The 19,250-nt window shown below is 36.9% G+C and overlaps 1 protein-coding gene and 1 pseudogene across 2 annotated transcripts in view; one reads left to right on the forward strand and one right to left on the reverse strand.

Moving 5' to 3' along the window:
* Positions 1–19,250, forward strand: part of LOC148738202 (uncharacterized) — a 68,016-nt pseudogene that overhangs the window by 6,174 nt on the left and 42,592 nt on the right. The window lies entirely within an intron of this gene.
* Positions 76–19,201, reverse strand: LOC111345044 (uncharacterized). Its single transcript, XM_088747861.1, has 13 exons — positions 18,833–19,201; positions 18,535–18,699; positions 17,699–17,863; positions 16,804–16,968; positions 15,956–16,120; positions 13,612–13,655; positions 13,123–13,204; positions 9,842–10,051; positions 7,302–7,508; positions 5,852–6,040; positions 5,023–5,175; positions 1,811–3,089; positions 76–1,070 (listed from the first exon to the last, which is right to left on the reverse strand). Exons 1-13 carry the CDS (start codon positions 19,020–19,022, stop codon positions 740–742), a joined length of 3,345 nt encoding a protein of 1,114 aa, XP_088603987.1. The 5' UTR covers positions 19,023–19,201; the 3' UTR covers positions 76–739.

Genomic DNA, 19,250 nt, shown 5'->3' on the forward strand with positions numbered 1-19,250 from the left:
ATAAAGACTAAATCAATTACTTCTCCGAGAAAACAGTTTCATTTTTAACTGGAACTGTAAGAAGTTCATGTAATATATGGAAACCTAAAATTAGTTTTAATGAGTATTGTTCTTGAAACACAAGAAATGAAATTACTATACTTGAAAAAGGCCGTGACACTTCTTTACACTTAAAATGTCATGCTTCTTTGCTGCTGTTTGTTTGTTGACTGAACCATATTTGCTTACGATACAATCGTAACAATTAGAATAGACCGTTGCGCACATAGCCAGTGTCCGTATAGCGAGGTTGACGATGCATGAGGTTGTGACTCAGGACACAGGAAAGTGTCCGTTGTCCGTATTAACCGGTGTCCGTATTAAGCGGGTTAATTTAAGAGAAAATATATGAGCTTTTCGTTGGGACAAACGGAAGTGTCCATATTAAGCGGTGTCTGTAGAGCGGGGTCTTCCTGTAGAGAAGACACAATAACTTTCCACAAAAATAACTTTGATATGGCGTGTTTCAAAATTAATACAATCAGTTAGTTATGCCTACGCTGACAGTTCAAAAACTCAAATCTATTTCTATCTATTGCTTGAGAAAATGATATTCCTTAAGTGATCCTTAACAATTGACTAAGATAAACATTCTGTTACTTTGTACTGTACAGCTTTTAACATCCAGTTGTTTTCTTGCAGAGTATTTGCTTGAGAATTGATATTACTTATGCAATCCTTAACGATTGACCACTGTCTATTAGCCAACCGTTCTTAAATGCACCATATTTTCTTGAAGGTCTAAGATTTGTGATACAGTAGCCACATATTTTCGAAGCCTTGTACTTGTCACAGCTTCAGGTTTTTCGAGCTTCAACTCATCACTTGTAACGACCTTTCTCATACACTCCCATGGTCTTAAATGACCCAAAGAACCATTTCCAGTTGTTGCAAATAGGTAGGGGTTTTGTGGATTGATGCCAACCTCACTTCGCGTTTCCACCAACACATCCATTGCTTGTTTAACCTCCTCTGTTAAAAGAAGTGGCACCTTCCGGCCCCTCTTCCCCTTAATTTCAACCATATCGAGCCTAGAAAGAAAAATAAAGTAAATGAATGAAAATTACCAAAGGTGTGCAAAGTGTTTCATACGCAATTTGAGGCCATAATGATAATAAATAACATGAACTCTTTGTAGTTCAAAGACATTGTCAATGTTTTCTTCCTCCTTTCCTCCTTCTTACTCGTATAAACACTCTCCACTCTCTGGGAAATAAACAGGCTAAGGAGAATAGTGAATAGGGAAAATAGAAAACTTAAAGGGCATATGTAAAATATTGTACACAAATTAATTTTAATGAATTCTTCAAGATTCAGTGAGGCAACTTCATGGACAGTGGTAACTTAATTTTTTAAATTATGGCTACATGCAGATAGCAAAGAGAATGGAGTTGAATGGAAAGATGGAGTAAAGCACTTCAAGAAATCATGTACTCTAACAAAACAGTCATAATCTAAATAGAGGATATTACACGGGCACGCAGAGATACAAAATTTTGCTTCAAGTGTTGACACATATTTCAAGAGTGAGCGCATTCTATTTATTGTATAAACACCAATTGAATACCAAATTGTTGCCTTTCCCTGCCAAAAGTTAGATTTCGTATTCAGCATTAGTGACAATCTGGACAATGCTATCTTCACACTGTGAAGATACAATAATTTTATTTATACAGTGTATCTTCACATGTGAAGACATCATCATGTGTGGAAGCTTGCCCGGTATTTCACCGGTGTTCATATAATAGAGTCATAAAAGAAATAATCATACCTTTTAAGCAAGTGCTGTTCAATGCCATTGAGAGATGCTACAACATCTTGATTTGTGTTTTTCCTCCAGTCAGGACGATTGATGTAAGTCTCCAGATAAAGTTTAGCTGTTTCTCCTCCTCTCCGTTTGTTGAAAAGTATCAATCTGTTGAGCACAAATTCACTTAGGTCTCGCCAGCTTTGTAGAAGTGGTTTGTTTGTGCCTTGCAGTTGCTTGGTGAGTGCAATGATCTTTGATGTGATGAACTCCTTTAACTTCTGAAGGTCACTGGTGACAGGTAGAAGATCAGGCTGATTATGTTTCCTATCATTCAGAGTGGTTACAGAGTGATGGCTAACACGGTAATTCCACTCTGCTTCCATTAGTTTCTCAAAGTGTTCAACATCTTCCAGTACACCTTTGTCTTTCTCCCGGAGTGCTTTCCCACGAACAAAAGCAACACATTTCTTCAATGAGTGACCAATATGCAAAGCCAAGGAGGGTGTTCCGACTTCCTTTTCACCTCTCTTTACATCAAACTTAGAAATCTGCATCACACTCTTCACAATAGCATCAAACTTACTGGGACGAAGAAACTGCGACAGGTTGGCACTATCATTGTCTTCTGTCTCCCTAAGTGATATTAGTAGACGAGCAAGGTGTCGCATCTTTTGTGAAATGTCGTGAGATCTCTTTGTGCCAAGCTTTTCTACCATCATGGTTCCAAGAGCAGAAATAACTAAATCATTCCGAGCTACAAGAGTTATATCATCTGATCTCATGGAGGCCACAACATCTTGGAACAGTGAGCTCTTACCAGGGCATATTGATGGCAAGACGAGCAATTTACTCTTAGTCTGAAGCCTTTGATACTTCATGTCATCACCTTCATCATCATCCACGTGACTACCAGTACTTCTGAAGTTGCAGACTTTAACATGCCTCCAAAGGTCTTTTCTCTTCAAAAAGCCCAGACAGTCAGGGCAAGGCAGAAAGTCATCCTGAGAACATTCCTCTTCCCCTTCTGGTCTTCGCATAACGATAAGCTGTCCACTTTTCGACTCCAACACACGTAAGTTGTGATGGAAATTGCCTTGGAGACGTAACTTTTCAAGAGCTTTCTTTCGTTCTTTTGAGCTGCGTGGATGTGCAAATGCTTTGGCTACCTCTGATTCATCACTGTGTTGACGTTCCAAATGGCGAGAAATTTTTGCATATAGCTTCTCACAGAAAAAGCAGGCTTGCCGTTTGTCATAGACCCTAGCATTGCCCTCCTTCTTCTTTACACAGGTTATTACCACTGCAAAACAACCATGTGACACATTTAACATCAACAGAAATCAATAACAGAGCTAAAATTTATGGCCTATTCAGTGGCCATGGCGATAACAGATTAAAGTTCCTAAAGCTGCTTTCTTTTTGTTGCAAATTAAGTGTGTGTGTGTGTGTGTGTGGGGTGGGGGGGGGATGGTGAGAGGGGGGGGGGTAATTTGCATTAAGTTGTTTAGTACCTTAAGTATCAACTTCAATTCACAATATCAATGTTGTGGTTCAATTTTGTCCCTGGTTCAAATTTTATTTTCTTTGTTCCAAACTCATTATCATTAAGATACAATGAAATATATGAAGTTCATATATTTTGAACTGCGGTATTAGATACATAATTAGGGAGTTTAAGCAAATCACTACAGCAGGCGCTGCTACGGCTACCGGAAGTAAAATTGTCCAGAAACGAGTCATTACGCATGTCAGTGGTTCCCTTCCAGCCGTAGCGGGAAATCCTTCTACGCGAGTGGGATGGTTTCGGCGTAGTCTGTGGTACGTGAACTTATCTCGCTTCTTTCTTCGCTTTATACATTCTCCTGAGCAACTTTAACTATTGAAATACACTTAACATCTTTAAAAATAGCTTATCGTGAATATTTATCAAGCTTGCTGTCCCTTACCGAGTGAATCTGCCTTTATTTATGCAGCCGGGTTTGTCGAAGGATCGAAGCAGTGTGCACATGGAGAACGCACCGAACGCAAGGAGAAATGCGTAAGTAGAAAGTCTAACTTTTCCTTTTCAAACCTCAAAGACTACTTGAAACTCAAATAGCTGAAGCCGGGGAATGACGAGGGTTATGAAGGACCGTGTAGAAACTTTGGTTTGGTGTTTATAAGCTCAAAACTGGCAATTTTACAACACGTAAGCTTAAATATTTTAATTCACTCATTCACTGTTCACAGGATCGCTTACAATTTTTTTTTTCCAAACGTTGGAATCCCTCGTCTCTTTGAACGAGGTCATTTTCAGTTTTTAGACGTGCAAAAACTGCCGCGAAGACGCTTAATGGTTTTAAACTTCTCAGCCGTACTAGGTTTGTAGTTCGCGTTGCTTAAAGTTGAATGTTGGCGAGCTACGGCGACGTGCTCTCCCCAAGCCTCGTCAACCACGATAGCCGTAGCAGCGCCAGCCGTAGTGATTTGCTTAAACTCCCTATTATGATGCACGATCCACGCAGTAGATAGCGCTATTTAAGCAATAGCGAAATCAGACCTGAAAAAAATCAGGCCTGTACGGGATTCGAACCACTGACCTCTGCGATACTAGTGCAGCGCTCTACCAATTGAGCTAACAAGCCAACTGGGAGCAGGCCGTTAAGTTGATTCGTAATAAACCCGTGAAAGTGATAAATCAGATACAATGAAATATATGAAGTTCATATATTTTGAACTGCGGTATTAGATACGTATGATGCACGATCCTCGCAGTAGATAGCGCTATTTAAGCAATAGCGAAAATCAGACCTGAAAAAAATTGGTAGAGCGCTGCACTAGTATTGCAGAGGTCAGTGGTTCGAATCCCGTACAGGCCTGATTTTTTTCAGGTCTGATTTTCGCTATTGCTTAAATAGCGCTATCTACTGCGAGGATCGTGCATCATATGTATCATTATCATTAAATTACCCAAAACAAAATAAAATAAAATTTTAACCAAGGATAAAATTAAACCAGTACATCAATAATGTAATTCAAAGAAAGCCTCCTGACATTAATCACGCTTAAAATACATGGTCAATGAGAATCAAAGTAAGTTTAAATAATTTTACAATAATTTGAATTTCATTTTGAGCTGACGTCAGGCAGGTTCATTGTGGTATCTTTGTTTCCTGACTTGATTTTTTTTCCCTGGAATGATTACTCAAAGTAACTTTAATAGAATGATATTATTTTCCTTTGACTAGCCTTACCTTCATCTGCTACCTTTTGATCTTGCACCTGATTACTTCCAGTCTTTGATTCCAACATTAAGGATTTTGTTCTTTGCTTTGTCTCTGTTGATGCAGGTACATATACTTCCAAACACTTATTCCGGCTAGTTCTGTTATGGAGTTCTTTCAAATCTAAAAGAGTTTGAATTTGGTATATTTCAAGTAAAATAACTTATTACTTCTCTCTTTCCCTCTTACTCGTGTATGTTTTTGCCTCCTTATTTTAATACTGATGTTTGCAATTGACCAAATGACTTGTAACGCCATGTATCTATATAACACCAGGAATGTATACTGTGCATGTGACCATTTACCCAGAATACCATGCAGATGTTGTGTAACAGCAGAATGTACAGCCAGATGTACATGTATCTGTCGTGACCCAAACAAGTGAACATGTCCCCAGAATGTCACACATTTTTTTGTAACAGCATTATTACCTATTATAGTTTGATGCAAACAAGTGTGCGTGTCCAAACAATGTCACTCGGTGTGACAGTGGAAATATGTTAATGTGCAACTATCTTCGTAATGCAAACAAGATGTAGAGACATCCCCACAATGATATGCAGATTTTGCATAACTTAGGTTTGGCTATACAAGGCCACACATACAACTCCCCATACAAGGCCACACAAATGATTGGAAAACAGCAACAACCAAACAGTATTACTTCCTCCATGTACCATACACAGCCTACAAAAAAACATTTCCATGAATTTTACCCCTTGTAATGACCTGATTTGTTATTTCATTACTGATAGTAACTGCCATTTATGACCAGCCTTACCCTTGCCTGTTGCTTTTCAATCCTGGCAATTCTTTTTTCTTGAGTTACTGGCTTCCTTTAATGCACTTCTATCAGTATCTCCCTCATCCTCATCATCAGTGCCTGATTCCATAACCGAGGCTTTTCTCCCCCATTTCCTCCCTGTTAATGCATGCAGTTCCTCGGAATCTTCATCACTTGTGCTATTATAGGGTCGTTTCACATTATCTAATAGAGATTCAAGTTAGTTAATATACAGTACTGGTAAGTGACTAATGACTTTTAGTTGTTAGTGATTCGGTTTATCTATTTACAAGCATAAATTGCCAATAATAATAAAAAAATCGTTTATTGAGCGGATATACAGTGAAGGACCTATAAGGATGATGTTCATCCAAAGTAAATTACATTAACATTAATTTTCTTGTATGTCTGCCTCCCAGGTATTGTGTAGAAAGCTTGCACCAATGAATAAAAATTAATGTCTTTCATGATAACAACTTTGTGTCAGGATTTTCCAAAATGAAAAAAAATAGGAGGCTCCAACTGAAAAGTAGCCGGAGCATTATTAAAACAAAGCACCAAGACTTTTGTGGAAAATACACTTTTTTGGCATGAAACAACTACATAGCTCTAGTTCAGTTAAAATCAGGTAAAAAGTTAGGGTTAGACAATTTTTAGGGTTTTGGGTTAAGCTCCTCTTGTGATGATAAGAGATGCTATCAGAAGAATGGGCATGAAAGTACTTAGTAAGTAAGTAAGGATTTTATTTATAGAGGGGGACACATAACAGCTGTATAGCTGACAAACCTCACTGTGGCCCTCTAACTAGATTATACAGCATTACAAAAAACTGATAAATAAATAAATATATAAATAATTACAAAATTCTATAATAGAAGTAGCAGGATAGATTAAAAATATTCAGAAAGATAAAAATTCATTTATAAAAAATTAAAATTAGATGTGCTATTGCTTAATATTAACTTGGGGCAAACACTTGAACTACAGTAGCTGGTAATTTCCATTGGGCACTGAGTACTTTTGAAATCACTGAACTAAGTGACCAATATGCTACAGTATATTCCCAAAAGGACATCTATGGATTTGGAGTCGTAATAAAAAAGGATGTAACTTTTGTCTTTAAGGATAACTAGTGAACATATCCACAAAATGTTACCTTGATTATTTGCTACAGTAGAAGATAAAATGTGAAACTATCTTCCATAATGCAAACAAGAGAAGTGCAAAACGAATTTGTAACCCATACTATGTATAAATGCAAAATGTATAACTATCTTTATATTTTAGTAATGAAAACAAGTAGAAAATGTACCACGCAAGGTCACACACAGAGAGTGTTACTTCATCCAAGACATTACAGAATAGTTTTAGCCTACAAAAAACAATCCCTACTATAAATTTCACTCTTTGCAAGGAACTGGTTTGTTACATAAGTACAGTAACTTCCCTTTGTGACCAGCCTTACCCTTGCCTTTTGCTTTTTGATCCTGGCACTTCTTTTTTCTTGAGTTAATGGCTTCCTTTAATGCACTTCTATCAGTTTCTCTGTCATCCTCATCACCAGTGTCTGATTCCATAACCAAGGCTTTTCTCCTCCATTTCTTCCTTCTTGATGCATGCAGTTTCTCAGACTCTTCATCACTAGAGCTGTTATGGGGTCGTTTTCCATTATCTGGTAGAGTTAATTTCAAGCAAGTTGATATACTCATAAGTGACTACTGACTTTTAGTTGTTATTGATACATAATTTATATGCCTTCTTACTCTTCACAGTGTGTTTACAGCTGTAGTTATTGTTTTAAGTTATCTGATACTTGCCAATTTTAAGTAAGCTGGTTTCCAAGGGTAAAATAAATTTACAGCACAATCCTGTCTTTTTTCCCTGTTATTGATTTGGATTTTCTCCAGTGCATTTGCAAAATGCTAAGATTGTTTTTATATTGTGGATATAATGAAATAATAGAATCAGAAAATCTCAGCAAAAGAACAGAAACTGTTGATACTCAAAGAGCCAGTGATGTCCCCACAAAGTTAACCAGATGTTGTGTCAGAGTACTGTATATCAGGAAGGATTGCGAACATAACAATTACTATCTTACACAAAGTATGCAGCCAAATGACCATGTCCCCACAATGTTACAGAGATATTGTGTCAGTAAATCAGGAAGGATTAGGAATAACTATCCTTTATTATATAGCGCACTGGTCCTCAGTTAAATGTAGTAAAATGATTGGTTCCCGAGAGGTCCAGAGTTTTTCATCTGGACCTTGTACGGCAGATCTGGACCTTGTATGGAGGACAGCTGCCTGACAACAAAATAATAAAGAAGACTGTCATAAAACACAATGGGCATTTGAGAACACGAGATAATTTTTTTAAAATTTCCCAAGTGTTCTCAAATGACTGGAGTGTTTTATGACAGTATAATGCATGGCAAAAGGTTTCTTTATTTGCTTTATAATATAACCACAAGGACATTTCAAACCGAGCAGCATACAGCCTATTACCGACAAAACTGGCAACACATGTTTACAAAACAAGAAATTAAAGCAAGATAACAAAATTTTTCCTAACAAGATGACAAAGACAAAAGATGGTACTATTTTTTTTCATGTATTCAGCTGAAAAAGTTTTGAAATTTTCTGAGAGATCATGGTTTAGTGGAGCAAGGTGGCTTTCTTGCAAGCTGTTTGCTGTTTGTAAACAAGTTTCCCAAATTAGTTTAAGCTACACAGCAACAATTTTCAGACGTGAATGGGATAAAAGAAATTTAGCCTTTTCAAATTTTTCTCACCTTAAAAGATTCTTGAAATCAACTTTTTAGCTGGCTATCTTAAAAACCTGAGGCATGGCCATTTGTTGAGCAAACGGCGAGAAATGTGGCTTCCCCAAGACTTGTTCATGTCGTAAATAAGTTCAAGCTTAATTTTCCCCTTGGTTAATGATCGAAAACTTCCTCCTTTTGTGAACGTTCTGAGATTTTTTCCTTCTTGGAATGTCTGAGCAAATTTGTTTTCTTTAGTAGATAGCACAAAGAGGAGCTGTAAACTGCCGGCCCCTCCAGCGACCATTGAATAGCTTCAACACCGCTCGTATCTTGCCCAGATATATTTTGTTAGGCCTTTCCACAGTCCAATTGGTAAAAATATCGCTTGTCTGTCAATTAATCGATTTCACTCAATTTCAGCTGTCTGTATTGCTATGTTCCTTTGTTTTTGCCACACGGCCAGCCGAACAACTCCTTCTCAAAACTATGTAACACGTTTTTCTTGTTTTATACTCTGGTTAAACATAACTTTTTAGCCAATCAGAGGGCACGTTATATCAAAGTTATATTTAGAAATAATGCTATTATTTGCAGCAGCATCATTATTTTATTGACCAAGCTTGCTCGGTCCGGATAGGGGGATATTGATCTTCTTTTCATGCGTGTTGTGGACCGAGCCTGAAGGGCGAGGTCCATAACACACATGAAAAAAAGAACTTGACCAATATCCCCCTATCCAACCTCACACTTGGTCAATAACCCACATTTATAATGCTACCAAATGACCTTGTCCCCACAATGTTACAAAGATATTATGTCAGTGCACCAGGAATTGGGATTGTGTATTAATACTTGTCTTACATAATGCAACCAAGTGGTCATGTCCCCGATGTAACAGCAGAAAGCTGTAAGTAAAGCTGCATCTTTGTTAACACAAACAAGATAGTAAGCCATGTAAACAAACATGTCAAAAAAATTAATTTTTCTATAACAGCATTACCCAAACTTTGAAACAATACACAGTTAAGAAACAGATGGTTAGTGTACACATTCCTTGCTTTCACCTTGTTGTAGTCTGGCAACTGTCCAGTACGACTAGCCTTACCCTTGACAACCCTTAATTACTACAATGTATATCCACAATAAATTTATAGTTTTATCCTACAAGAAAACAATTCCTACTAATTTCACTCCTTGTAATGACCTGGACAGTGACTGCCCTTTGTGACCAGTCTTACCCTTGCCTGTTGCTTTTCGACCCTGGCACTTTTTCTTTTTGCCTGGGTCACTGGCTTCCTTCCATGCACTTCTATCAGTATCTCCCTTGTCCTTATCACAAGTGTCTGACTCCATACCCAAGGCTATTCTCCTCCATTTCTTCCCTTTTGATGCATACAGTTCCTCAGACTCTTCATCACTAGTGCTGCTATAGGGTTGCTTCACATTATCTAATAGAGTTTCAAGTGAGTTGATATAAATTATTGGTACAGGTAACTGATATTTTTCCCACTATTGATTTGCTTATAATAATCTTCTTGGCAAATGACGAATATTACTTTTTACTGTGCAGACACAATGAAGGAACCATAACAACAGCAATTCACTTACAAGACTTATAATACAATTCAAGGGTAAAGGCAGCCTGTAATAACTACATGGGCTAATTGAGACAGGTGGCCTGGTACCCAAGTCAGAAAAAATTCATAAGGAAAAATTGACAGCAGCACAAATGTGCAACCAATATGCTACAGTATGTAGTAAGTCCCTTTAACATTCCAATTTCATGCATTCGACAAAATCCTTGAATCTCAATGGCCAATGGGAGTGCATTATTTGCCAATACATGGTTCATACAGGTTTGATAACTTATTATTGAAGGACTTTTCCAGGACTTTTAACAACATTCAAGGAGTCCATTTAAACAGGCACAATTTAAATATTTTCCACAGTCGCTCCAAAAAAGCAATACCTCAAAGTGCAAATAATGTCTTTCAACCAAACGAAAACAGCTATTTCCTTTGCAATCTTCACAATTCGTTTAAGAAGGACCAAAGTTAATACATTTCATGCTTCAAGCTACATTTCCCTCATGGCTTTACCTGTTAAGAGGGGGGCTACACAAGACAACTGGGAAAAAGCCATTAAAGGCATGGTTGAAAACTTTGAATAAGAAACACTAAATTGTCCTGCTATAAAAACCTTAGCCATTTTCAAAGAGACTATAAACCCATTAATTTTCTCAACTGATGCTAGATATTAATGCAACCTTTTGATGTTAAAATGAGCTTGATTTGCTGTATTATCAAGTCTTCAAGACCTTTTTCATAAAATTCAAGCACTCCTTCTTCAAATTTAAGGAGTTTTCAAGGAGAAAACCATTTTCAAGGAGTTTTCAAGGACCTAGCAGTTTTTCAAGGAGTATTCCAGGCCTGTGCAAACCATGCAATAATGCCCATTTTGAATGCGTCTTATGAAATAATCATATGTTACACTGCAGTGACAAATGATGAAATTATGTGATTCTTGCAGTTATAAGTGCAATGAGTTATAAGTGCAATGAGTCTATTGCAACTAGGCCTGAAAAAGAATCAAGCTTGAACAGAGAAGTTGACAATCATAACACTTGCACACATGCACACACACAAACACACACAGACAAATAGGTACCCATAGATATAGGGTACAATTGTGTGGACTACTTATACACAGGACAAAGTTATGCAACAGTGCAGAAGAAGTTGAAACGTTGCAGTGACGTTTCTTGATTGCAGATGTTATAGAAACAAGGAAATTAACCAGCAAAAACGATGTATGGCACATAGGTCATATTGATTGTTATTGGCTGAAGGTAATTCATGTTACGTTTACAGACAGACACACCATTTCGATAGCATAGTTTGGAGCTTCTAGTGGCAGTCAACACAACAAAACAATGGTTACAAATCATTTTTCCTTTGACCTAATGATCGCTTTACTGTATAATATTGTGGGTGACAAATTCCTCCATAATTTATTTCACAAGTGGAATCATACAATTACTATGGCTAATAATGCTGCCTTGATACAATATAAACAAGTTTAAAAAAAAACAGGATTGCAAGCATAATTTGTCACCCATGATATTAAAAGGTAACCATGCAAATGGTACAATTGTGAAGTTAGGAAATAATTTCACAAACATACATGAAATTGCCAATTTTGATTACCCATAGTTTCAGAGTTCCTCAAATGCAATTATAAGTATAGAGCTGTTGTTTCTGTAACCCTTTAAAAATAATATCAACAGCATTTTCTACAGTTAATCAAACTGTATATGCTGTTTTAAGGCCTGCTGAAGCCACAGAACATTTCGTTTGTAAGGCACAATTTTTGACTTCCTCAATTTACAAACACTGGCGAGATACAAGACAGTGAGACAACAAATAGCTATACAAACATGTATAACAGCTAAACTACAGTGTACCTATAACAACCCTAATCTTCCCCAAAGCCTAATTTGAACTTGGTGTAATCAATTTAAATGAATAAAGGCTGATAGTTTCAAAAGAAACTGTTTGGGGCTGTGTCGGTGGGAGTAACGAAATAATTTGGATATATCAACAAAGTTGAAATGGTAAATTGGCCACCGTAATGATTACAAAAGCTGACGTTTCGAGCGTTAGCCCTTCGTCGGAGTGAATAGAGAAATTGTGGGTTGTGTGTGCTTTTAAAGGCAGAAAATGGAGCTACGTTACTGGTGGGAGCATGGCAACGAGAAAAACATGAATAAATTAGTGGAATGAAAAGCGTTTGTTGATCCCTGTGGGATTTAGACTGCCAGTTTGAAAGATTAGCTTTTGTTCAAGATTTTTACGGCTTTCCGTGCCACCTAAGTGCAAGGAAAGACCGAAGATTGCCATATGTTGCTAAGAATGATTAGGTAAATTAAAATGTCTAGCGACTGGTTTCGATGTGTCCTTGTCATTCCTTTCCACGTCTCGAAGGTGTTCTCGGAATCGGTCACCTAGTCTTCTGCCTGTTTCGCCGATGTATATCTTTTTTATACATTGGCTAAACAGGCAGATTAGACTAGGTGACCGATTCCGAGAACACCTTCGAGACGTGGAAAGGAATGACAAGGACATATCCAAACCAGTCGCTAGACATTTTAATTTACCTAATCATTCTAAGCAACATATGGCAATCTGCGGTCTTTCCTTGCACATAGGTGGCACGGAAAGCCGTAAAAATCTTGAACAAAAGCTCATCTTTCAAACCGGCAGTCTAAATCCCACAGGGATCAACGAATGCTTTTCATTCCACTAATTTATTCATGTTTTTCTCGTTGCCATGCTCCCACCAATAGCGTAGCTCCATTTTCTGCCTTTAAAAGCACACAAAACCCACAGTTCCTCTATTCGCTCCGATGAAGGGCTAACGCTCGAAACGTCAGCTTTTGTAATCATTACGGTGGCCAATTTACCATTTCAACTTTGTTGATAATTATATCCAAATTAATCAATTTAAAGGTTGCTTTTACCTGGCACAAAAAGATCTTGGGTAGTTTCTTCTGAGCTAGCAGGAACAAAGTCTGTGTCAGTTGACATTTCACCTGGTACCTTCTGGTTGAAGAAAATAAAGCCAAAAATGAATTTTATTTTGAAAAAGGAAGGAAGCCTGGCCACAGTAAAAATGACATGTACATAATACTTATATTACTATTACTTCTAGAAGTAGAAAACATTTAAACTTCAACATTTACAGTGTAATGCAGCAGCAGCAAACATGTTCACTAAACATTAAGTACAAAAACAATCGTTTTTCCGATACTTGTTGATTTACATCTGCATTCACTTCAAACACATAACATCATCTGTAACAGTCGTACCCATGTAGTTTTGTGAGCATGATTCTTTATTTCCCTTTAACTTCAATAGTATAGAGTCAAAAAAAAAATTATGCATTCAATTAATAATCTATGTTCCTGCAAGTATTTATTACAGCTTTGCAAATAAGCGTCATATCTCACCTCAGCTGGGTGACCATACAATGATGCCAGGGGTATTGGTATCCCTAATGATGCAACAAAGAACATGTACATGTAGATAATACATTTGCAAAGAATTCTAGAGGTGGCCACAGAATATACTCATGTGTGTGGGCAATTAACTGCATTATGATTTCAGCTATTTGAATAAATATATTAATAATCAATGACTGAATTAATTAATTTATAATTACAAATACATATTTTCACCCCATTACATTTATGGTTTATAGTGTACTGTAAACCAATGTATATTTTGTGCAGCACATGTTGAGAAAAATATTGCAGCCTTAACACTTTGGCACTGGTCTGAGACGCATGCAGTTTCTTTGACTCTTCAACACTAGTGCTGTTGTGAGGTCCTATCATGCACATTATCTAAACAATAAAGTTTCAAGTTTATATACTGGTAAGTGACTACTAACTTTTCATTTTAATTAATACATATTCCGCTTCTTACTCTTCACCACATGTTTTGTTATGGAATTGTTTAACACAATCTGACACTTGCCAGTTTTGAGTAAACTAGTTTACAAAGGTTCAATAAATTTACAGTGCCATGTATTTGATTTGGTTTTTCAAAAATACATTTGCAAAAGAACAGAAATTGTCATGACTTAGATACAAGAACATATAATTTTCCCACAATGTTATAACCACATTAATTTTGTTTAAGAAGAATTTGGAACACAACAAAATTTTACTATCATATCCAAAGTGTACAGCCCAATAACCATGTCCCCACACGTATTACTAAAAGAAGAAATGACCTAAAACCACTCACAACCACCTACAACCATCTAAAACCACCTACAACTGTTACGATAATGTAGAAACGGCCTTCCGGAAGTCAACATTTACTTTTCTCTTTGACAAGCTAAGACCGTTTTTGAATGTCGGTCAGCTGATCTTTCTTATGTAGCCCTTAAAGGTTATGTAATCTTCAAATGTTATGTAACTTTCTGGACTGATTATGTAATCACTTCGGACATTCCAATCTAGTTCACAAGTTACATGAGTGAACATTGAGATAGTGAGTCGTTGTCATGTTGTTGTTATATCGTTAGCTCTAAACGTAACCTGCCTCTCAAGTAATTAAAGTTTGCGTTCAAAGAAGCTTACTGGACTCAGACTCCCTATCTTGCTCTCTTGCGTCTTAAAGGACAAAACTACAACCACCCACAACCAGCACCTACAACCACCTACAACCACCTTCAGAATACTATTGTGTGACAATTTGTGACAATGTAAATGCACACCAAAAATGTTGTCACATGTCTCGCATGTCTCGCATGTCATGACCAGGGAAAAGAAGAGAATTTTTTACACGTAGTTACTAAAACAAGGAATGGCCTATAACGACCTACAATGATCTACAGTGAGCTACTGTGAGATGACCCTGCAATGAAGTAAATGAACATTTCCGGTGTGCATTTAAATTGTTACAAATTGTCACACAATAGTATTCTGAAGGTGGTTGTAGTAGGTTCTAGGTGGTTGTAGTAGGTTCTAGGTGGTTTTAGATGGTTGTGGGTGGTGGTTGTGGGTAGTTGTAGGTGGTTTTAGATGGTTGTGGGTGGTTTTAGGTCATTCCTTCTTTTAGTAATTACGTGTCCCCACAGTGTTACCCAGATTCTGTGTAAGTACACCAGGGGTTGGGATTAGGAATAAGTAAAGGTAATCACATGGGGCTGAGTAAAATTAAGGATTAATATATCACGCGCATTTTCGGAAGTTACTGAAATTGCCTGAGTTGCACAGCGACGAGGACAAATTCTGCAACTTCCGCAAACACAAGTGATATTAATCCTCAATTTTACGAGGAACCATGTGATTACTTATCTCACACAAAAATGGGATGCCATTGTTACAAAACAAACAGAAATTTCTTTACCTTGGCAGCCGTTGCTAAGCAATTTTCAGCCAATCATTTTCAAGTAATTATGCCCGGCCCAATTACAAAAATTAAGAAAAAAATTAATGCCCTCTGTCTTGACCAATCACAATTCAGTAGTTTTGCCCCTTATTATGATAGCTGTTTTACTTGATGAAACCAAGCGACCACGTCCCCATAGTGTTACATAGATTTCGTGTCAGATCCTATCTGTAGATCCTTGCTTTCACCTAATTTGCTGTAATGTGGCAACTGTCCAGTGTGACTAGCCATACCCTTGTCAGCCCTTAATTATTATGTAAATTCACAATGAAATTAATAATTATTTTTAGCTTTTAAAGAGCAATTCCAACAAATTGCACTTCTTGTAAATAAATGACCTGGTTTGTTATATCAGTACTTGCAGTAACTGCCCATTGTGACCAGCCATACCATTGCCTGTTGCCTTTTCATCCTGGCACTTTTTCTTTCTTCTCCAGTCACCAGCTTCATTTAATGCACTTCTATCAGCATCTCTCTCATTCTCATCACCTCTTGATGCATGCAGTTTCTTGGACTCTTCAACACTAGTGCTCTCATGGGGTCTTTTGACATTATCTAAATAATAGAGTTTCAAGTTCATATACTGGTAAGTGACTAATAACTTTTCATACTAATTCTTACATATTAATTTTTCCTTGTTACTCCTCACCATAATTTTTATGTTTATAGTTATGGATTTGTTTGAGATAATCCAACAGTTTTAAGAAAGCTGGTTTAAAGGGGTACAACAAATTTACAGTACAATGTATTTTCCTTTCCACATTATTCATTTGGTTTTTCAAAAATGCATTTGCAACCTTCCAAGATTGTTTTCATATTGTTGATATACCGTAATACCAGAATAACAAAGTCTAAGGAATAGAACACAAACTGTCATAATCCAATGAGCTGACCATGTCCCCACAATGTTACCCAGATTCTGTGTAAGTACACTAGGGATTGGGATTAGGAATAACTGTTTTACTTGATGAAACCAAGTGACCACGTCCCCATAATGTTAGATAGATTTTGTGTCAGATCCTATCCATAGTATTCCTTGCTTTCACCTAATTTTCTGTAATATGGCAACTGTTCAGTGTGACTAGCCGTACCCTCGTCAGCCCTTAATATTATTATATTCACAATAACTTATTAATTTTAGCCTTAAGAGAGCAATTGCGACTAATTTTACTTGTAGTAATGACCACGTTTGTTATATCAGTACCTGCAGTATTACTGCCTTTTCTGACTAGCCTTACCATTGCCTGTTGCCTTTTCATCCTGGCACTTTTTCTTTCTTCTCAAGTCACCAGCTTCATTTACTGCACTTCTATCAGCATCTCTATTATCCTTATCACCTCCTAATGCATGCAGTTGCTTAGACCCTTCAACACTTATGCTGTTATGGGGTTCTTTCACATTATCTAAAGAACAGAGTTTCAACTTCATATACTGGTAAGTGACTAATGACTTTTCATTCTAATTCATACATATTCGTTTTCCTCATCTTCACCACATGTTTAGTTATGGAATTGTTTTAGGCAATTGGACAATTGCCAGTTTTGAGTAAGCTGCATTACAGGGGTACAATTATACATTTACAGTACTATGAATTTTTCTTTCCATGTTATTAATTTGGTTTTTCAAAAATGCATTAGCAACTTCCTTCCAAGATTGTTTTCATATTGTTGAATATAACGTAATATCCAAGATTGTTTTCACATTGTTAATATAATGTAATACCAGAATAACAAAGCCTAAGGAAAAGAACACAAACTGTCAAACTCCAAAGAACTTACCATGTCCCCGCAATGTTACCCAGATTCTGTGTAAGTACACCATGCAGGGATTTGGATTAGGAATAACTGTTCTACTTGAAGAAACCAAGTGACCACGTCCCCATAGTGTTACATAGATTTTGTGTCACATCCTATCTGTAGTATTCCTTTCTTTCACCTCATTTGCTGTAATGTGGCAACTGTCCAGTGCGACTATTAGCCATAACCCTTGTCACCCTTAATATTATTATATTCACAAGAAATTATTAATTTTAGCCTTTAAAGAGCAATTCCAGCTAATTGCACTTCTTGTAAATAAATGACCTGGTTTGTTATATCAGTACATGCAGTAACTGCCCATTGTGACCAGCCATACCATTGCCTGTTGCCTTTTCATCCTGGCACTTCTTCTTTCTTCTCAAGTCACCAGCTTCATTTACTGCACTTCTATCAGCATCTCTCTCATTCTCATCACCTCTTGATGCATGCAGTTTCTTGGACTCTTCAACACTAGTGCTCTCATGGGGTCTTTTTACATTATCTAAATAATAGATCAGTTTCAAGTTCATATACTGGTAAGTGACCAATGACTTTTCATACTAATCCTTACATATCTGCCATCTTTAACTCCGCACCATATGTTTAGTTATGGATTTGTTTAAGATAATCCAACAGTTTTAAGAAAGCTGGTTTAAAGGGGTACCACAAATTTACAGTAAAATGTATTTTCCTTTCCACATTATTCATTTGGTTTTTCAAAAATGCATTTGCAAACTTCCAAGATTGTTTTCATATTGTTGATATAACATAATACCAGAATAACAAAGTCTAAGGAATAGAACACAAACTGTCATAATCCAATGAGCTGACCATGTCCCCACAATGTTACCCAGATTCTGTGTAAGTACACCTGGGACTGGGATTAGGAATAACTGGAATACTTGATAAAACCAAGTGACCACGTCCCCATAATGTTACATAGATTTTGTGTCAGATCCTATTTGTAGTATTCCTTGCTTTTACCTAAGTTCCTGTAATATGGCAACTGTCCAGTGTGACTAACGATACCCTTGTCGGCCCTTAATTATTATATTCACAATAACTTATTAATTTTAGCCTTAAGAGAGCAATTGCAACTAATTTCACTTGTAGTAATGACCAGGTTTGTTATATCAGTACATGGCCGTAACTGCCTTTTGTGACTAGCCTTACCATTCCCTGTTGCCTTTTCATCCTGGCACTTTTTCTTTATTCTCGAGTCACCAGCTTTATTTACTGCACTTCTATCAGCATCTCTATTATCCTTATCACCTCCTAATGCATGCAGTTGCTTAGACCCTTCAACACTTATGCTGTTATGGGGTTCTTTCACATTATCTAAAGAACAGAGTTTCAACTTCATATTAATTTTAGCCTTAAGAGAGCAATTGCGACTAATTTTACTTGTAGTAATGACCACGTTTGTTATATCAGTACCTGCAGTATTACTGCCTTTTCTGACTAGCCTTACCATTGCCTGTTGCCTTTTCATCCTGGCACTTTTTCTTTCTTCTCAAGTCACCAGCTTCATTTACTGCACTTCTATCAGCATCTCTATTATCCTTATCACCTCCTAATGCATGCAGTTGCTTAGACCCTTCAACACTTATGCTGTTATGGGGTTCTTTCACATTATCTAAAGAACAGAGTTTCAACTTCATATACTGGTAAGTGACTAATGACTTTTCATTCTAATTCATACATATTCGTTTTCCTCATCTTCACCACATGTTTAGTTATGGAATTGTTTTAGGCAATTGGACAATTGCCAGTTTTGAGTAAGCTGCATTACAGGGGTACAATTATACATTTACAGTACTATGAATTTTTCTTTCCATGTTATTAATTTGGTTTATCAAAAATGCATTTGCAACCTTCCAAGCTTGATT

This window comes from Stylophora pistillata, chromosome 2 (genome assembly GCF_964205215.1).
Source record: "Stylophora pistillata chromosome 2, jaStyPist1.2, whole genome shotgun sequence".
In the NCBI taxonomy this organism is placed as follows: domain Eukaryota; kingdom Metazoa; phylum Cnidaria; class Anthozoa; order Scleractinia; family Pocilloporidae; genus Stylophora; species Stylophora pistillata.

Bases quoted from the DNA above. Each gene is read 5' to 3' on its own strand.
- LOC111345044 (XM_088747861.1), bottom strand. From the start codon at position 19,022: ATGAAGTTGAAACTCTGTTCTTTAGATAATGTGAAAGAACCCCATAAC. The intron at 10,052-13,122 runs GTAAAAGCAACC...AAACTCTATTAG, and splicing joins CCAAGATCTTTTTGTGCCAG to ATAATGTGAAGCAACCCTAT. The intron at 3,090-5,022 runs GTAAGGCTAGTC...GTTGTTTTGCAG, and splicing joins TCAAAAGGTAGCAGATGAAG to TGGTAATAACCTGTGTAAAG.